The sequence below is a fragment of the Condylura cristata genome, unplaced genomic scaffold (genome assembly GCF_000260355.1).
Source record: "Condylura cristata isolate star-nosed mole 26May11 unplaced genomic scaffold, ConCri1.0 scaffold00019, whole genome shotgun sequence".
In the NCBI taxonomy this organism is placed as follows: domain Eukaryota; kingdom Metazoa; phylum Chordata; class Mammalia; order Eulipotyphla; family Talpidae; genus Condylura; species Condylura cristata.
The window spans coordinates 23,441,398-23,446,788 of NW_004567120.1; the positions used below are offsets into that span (position 1 = coordinate 23,441,398).

The window sequence follows — 5,391 nt, forward strand, 5'->3', positions numbered from 1 at the left end:
CCCGAGGCCTCAGGCCCCGAGGCCCTAGCCCCGGGAGCCCCCACCCAAGCAAACGTCTCCCAGCCGCCGCGGGGGGTGGGAGGGGTAGAGGGGGGCGGGGCAGGGGCCTGGCTCTCAGGTTTCCCGGCTTCCCCGCCGTGGACCCGCCCCCACGCTGGGCGGGCCAGGCCCCGCCCCCTCCCCCCAGAGACCCGGAGCCCCAGGCCAGCCGCACGGGCCACGCGGTGACCCCGGCCGAGGCTTGGGCTGGCGGGACGTGATGGCGACTTGGCGGCGGGACAGCCGGCTGACTGGCAGCCAACGGCTGCTGTGCGCCGGCCTGGCGGGAGTGCTCAGCCTCAGCCTCACCGCGCCGTTGGAGCTTGCCACCGTGCTGGCCCAGGTCGGCGGGGCGCGGGAACGCGCCCGTGGGCCGTGGGCCGCGGGGCTCCGTGTGTGGCGTGCCGAGGGGCCCCGGGCCCTGTGGAAGGGGAACGGGGTGGCATGCCTGCGCCTCTTCCCCTGCAGCGCCTTGCAGCTCGCCGCCTACCGCAAGTAAGAGCCGGGACGGCACGGGAAGCGGGAGGCCGTGCCCCCAGCCCACAGCCCTGCTGTGGGCCACAGCCCCCATCTGGACTTAGTGGGGCCCCCTCGGGCAGTTAGACCGAAACGCTATGGCCCCCTAAGCCATAACCTCCCCCCCCCCAAGTTTCTCTGCCTCCCCTGCCCGGCAAGGAGTAGTTTCTGAGGGGGGGGCGGGGAGCGGAGGTGTGTTCTGGCGCAGAAGTAGCTTAAGGCGGGACGCGAGGTGAGGATTTTGGGGAGAGGAGACTAGAGATGTCCAAAGAATGGCTCCTAACCGGTCCGCCATCCACCAGCTTGGGATATTTTGCCATGGCTGGCTTAGGAAGATACAGATCCTTTTGAAGGAGTGCGTATGTGACTGTCCGTGAGTGACGGAAGCCTCCTGAAGAAAAGTGCTTGGTAGGGGCTGAGGGCCCGCGTGTGTGCCCCTCCCTCCCACAGGAACTCTGAAGTCTGGATGCGGCTGACGGAGCCTATAGACCTCTCTGGCCCTGGCCCCAGTCTTTGAGCTCCTCGCACCTTCTTCCACAGCTTCTTAAGAAAAGAACTAAGGACCTAATGAGTCTTAGTTACCTCAGAGCTAAGAGGTATTTGTATTTGATCTGTAAACAACCTGAAAGAGTGGAACAGTGATGGAATTTCAGGGGGGGTGTTTCCGTATGGGGGGGAGTCCCAGTGTTCCACTTTCTGTGGGCACAGACACCCACTTTGAAAACTGGCCTTAATTCTGAATTAGACAAACAGCCCACAGTTTTGACCAGTTCAACTTTGGAAGCTGACAGTCCAAGGATGTGCCTTGACACTTGTTTACTGGGCAGCCAGAGCTGAACTGCTCCCAGCTGAGGAGTGCTGGGAGTCCTGGAGTGCTCTGGCCTGGCCTCTTTTGTCTTTGCTTTGGGGAAGGAAGATAGTGAGACCCTGTAGGCTTTTCTGAGGTGGCTGCCCTCCCTCCTCACGCCCCCTCACCCTCAGCGGTATCTGATCTTGCAGTTGGTAAATAGTTCTGAGTTTTAGTAACTCCATTTCTCCCTACTTTCTCTCTATCAAATGTGTGGAATCTCCCTTTAGACTCTGACCCAAGGAAAGGAAGGCAGAACTTTAAAGGCTGTTTAAGTTTTGTGGCTTTTCTCACACCAACTAGTGTATGTACATCACTAAGATTTTTATGCAGATTTATTGAGATACCATTGATGTGTAAAAATAGTTTATAGTTAGCTTATACTAGATATTTTGATAGATGTAGACTTTATGAAATGATCACCACACTGACGCTAATTACTGTACATTTCCTCTATGTAGTTATTCTTGTGTGTGCATGTGCTTGCAGATCATACGATTTTTACAGCTTTGGCCTCCTGCCCTGTGAAGTCCACAGGGCAGGAAGTATTATGCCCATTTTACAGATGTGGAGTGTTACTGACACTCGTCAGTAACAGAGCTGGACTCTACCTGGTTTCTAAATCCACATCCCATTCTCATTTCTGTTACATCATGGTGCCTTTCTGCATAAGCTTGACATTGATTTAGTGAGGCTTCATGGAGTACCCATTGTCTGTATAATGCTAGGGACCATGTAAGGATCAAAGGGGCATGACCACTGTGCCCCAGAATTTAGAGTAATAGAAAAAGAGACTAGTGTGTCTATAGTGCATGCTGGCCATGGATTACGTGCTATAGATATTATGGCAGGTGTTGTCATAAGTACAGGCACAGAGGTGGAAAGGCATGTGGCATGGCAGGCCTAAGGCTTGTCTTTAGTAGCAGTGGGAAATACAGCCAGGAAAGCTTGTTGAAATGAGATCTTGGAGGCCTGGGTGAAGGAATTTTGACTGGACATGTAAGGATGGCAGTGGGGGACTTCTAGGGAAAGGTGCATTGGTGAATGTGATTCAACTGGAATTATCGGCACCCAGAGGCAGGGTAGGATGACTGGAGAGGAGGAAGACTCCTAGTGGTGGATCAGTTAAAAACCTGTTGAACTTGTCCCTGTGGCAGCTAAGGGCACCTGAAATAGGCTGGCCACCTCAGGAGGGGAGAAGAGATGTGGGAGAGGAAGAATAGAGAGTTATCTGGGCTAGGTGTGTATAAGTCTTTATTTTCCTTTTAAGACTTTCTGGAAAGTGGAAGTATTTCTGTGAATGGCTAAGCATAACTAGAAGGCAGAGAGAGTGATTAATCATAATGCCATCTTTCCTACATGAAGGTGATTCCTTTGGTCCATCATTTCACTGATAATCCTTTGCTTTTTTCCTGACCATGAATTTGTAAAAACAACCTGTGATTGTGGGTTTGAACAGCTTGGGCATCCTGGTTCAAGAAATGGTGTGGCTGGATGACTTGTCCATAAACACAGTGGTGGAATTGGAGCTTGAAACCAGGTCTTCTGATGCTTAGTTCAAAGTCTCATGCCCCACTGCACTGCTGAAATGTCCACTTACTCAGATTTCAGGTCACAGCCGTCCACTAGAGTATGTTAGGCGTAAAGTTTTCATGTAGTAAAAAAAAAAAACCTAAGGCAATGGGAGGCTTTCAAAATATCAGACAGTAGCCCCTCCTCCAACTTGACATCTGCTTGTCTGCTTCTACAGGTATTGGCTTGAGTCCCTGCAGCTCTGAAATTGTTCATACCCGACACCATTCCTTATTGTGTGACCCCTCCTTGGGCTTGTATTTGGCAGCTTTTGCCACTAACCTGAAGTGTCAGCAGTACTAACTACAGATACTCAGGATGTTGAGCATGTCTGTGTGACTGAAAGGAAGACCATAACCAGTCTCACTGGAAAAAGCTTCCGGGCATGTGTGTGTGTGGGGGGGGGGTGCCCAGGGAAGAAGAGAAAGGGGAACATGCTGCCCAGCCAGTCAGGCAAGATTTTTAAATCTGGGGACCAGGATGATGTCACTGATAGCCTATCAGAGATGCCTTCCTTGACTTTGTGATTCTAAGCAGAAAGATTGTGGTTCTTGTCCCTGTATCAGATAGCTGGAGTCTGCAAAGAAAGGACTCTTTAGTTCTTACTTTTAATTTTGTAAATTTGACAGTAAGAACCTACTTTAGAAGACAAACTCTCCCAACACAGGGTTCCTCTTCCTAGTTCTAGTCATTCAGTGAAACAGGGACCTATTTAAAACACTCTTAGGGGCTATGACGAGTGTTGTTAGCAGTGTCTGGTACCTTGCAGATGTTCGGGAAATGGAGAATGAACAAATACTTGCCCTGAGCGTGGCCCTCAGAAGATACAGAGTAAGTGTGAGGCACTGAGAATGAACAGTGGTGGGGTTTTTTGTTGTTGTTGGCATTTCAGACTCCTAGTTTGTTCCAGTTCCATGCAGACCACCTTTCTAGCCACGCATTTCTGTTTTCTATCTCCCCTGCCTCTTCTAAGGTTTTGTACAACTTAGCTGCTCAGGGGAGAAAAGAGGGAAGAACAAGGGTATGAATAGCTAGTGAAACTGAGGCAAATGCCAGCATCTTTAAAAGGTATCTGGTTAACTCAGATGAGTGGTTAAGGCACATTGACAAGATGAAGTAAAAACTTGCCTACAGTTTTAAGATGTTACTTATCCATGAATGTTTACTTGAGAGCAAAGGAGCCGTCTTTGAACCCCCTCTGTCATTTCAGGGGAACATCTACCTGTCTTATTTAGTGTGCAGAGGGCCCTGGGATGCTTCCAATCTGAAAGAGCAGGAAGAGGCACCTCTTCACCGGAGGGCTGAATGCCAAAGCCCTGGGGGCTCTCAGTTTTAAAAAGATACAATTATGGCAGCCTCTTTCTACTCACTCTCCTTTTCAAACAGTACCTGTCCCCCCTCTCTCCTTACCCCACTTTCTGGCAGAAAGTATGTTCTCCTAGCTTCCAAGCTTTTTTTATATTGTCCTCATCAGCAAGGAGTAAAATCCCTTTGCTTCCTAGCCAAGCAATGTCTGTCATGTAAAAGTCCCTTATACCTATCTGGTGGGTGTTTCTGGCTTGCTGGCTTGGAGGACCGTGAGACTTTAATCCCAGGGTTATAGCCCTAAGTTGGGTGGGCATTAAAAAAAAAAAAAAACGGTTTCTTGCAAGGTGGGACCTCCTGCCTGATGAAGCTCTGGGATCGCAACAGAGTGGCTTTCTATTTTGCATTTGGAAAGGTCTACCTGGCCCTCCCTGGTGGCACTGCGGGTTAAAGCACAGCACTAAGAAAGGTCTACCCAATGGTACTTTCATGAAATTGTAAAACTACAGTTACAAAGAATTATCCAGCATCTATATACCCACCATCCAGAATTGACAGTGTGAAAGACATTGTAAGAGAAACTTGAAGTATCTTTTCTCAGATACAAGAATTAAGCAGATGATACCACACATGATATGGAGGCTCACAAAATGACAAAAAAATAGGCTATGACAGAAAAACTGAAGTCTTCTTCTTATTCCTCATCCTACCCCCTCGCCACCTTCCCAGAGGTCTATTTTACACCTTTTTGTACTTAACAATCTGTGATATGGTTTTGCAGCCGTGTTTGTTAAATCAGATAGATGCTTACCATACACTGCAAGTCACTCTTCAGTTTGCTTTTTTCATGCAGCTCTATGCTTTTATGATTTACCCATTTTGCTGCATAGTTCTAAGCTCATTCATTCTAACTACATAGCATCCATTGTATGACTGCACAATTATCCACTCCCTTACCAAAGGACCTTTTTGTTCGCCTTTCTACAGTTACAAACAAGGCTTCATATTATATATACTTATAGATGGATGGATGGATGGATGGATGGATGGATGGATGGATGGATGGATGGATGGATGGATGGATGGATGGATGGATGGATGGATGGGTGGAT

General features: G+C 49.0%; 1 protein-coding gene across 2 annotated transcripts in view; it reads left to right on the top strand.

Moving 5' to 3' along the window:
* The first annotated feature begins 228 nt into the window (after nt 1-228).
* The window catches only part of SLC25A43 (solute carrier family 25, member 43), a 35,641-nt gene continuing 30,478 nt past the window's right edge, over nt 229-5,391 (top strand). For both annotated transcript variants that reach the window (XM_004685740.2, XM_012727043.1), the window contains exon 1: nt 229-534. In XM_004685740.2, the coding sequence (XP_004685797.1) occupies nt 260-534 (275 nt within the window). In that variant the 5' untranslated portion in view covers nt 229-259. The remainder of the gene's footprint in view (nt 535-5,391) is intronic.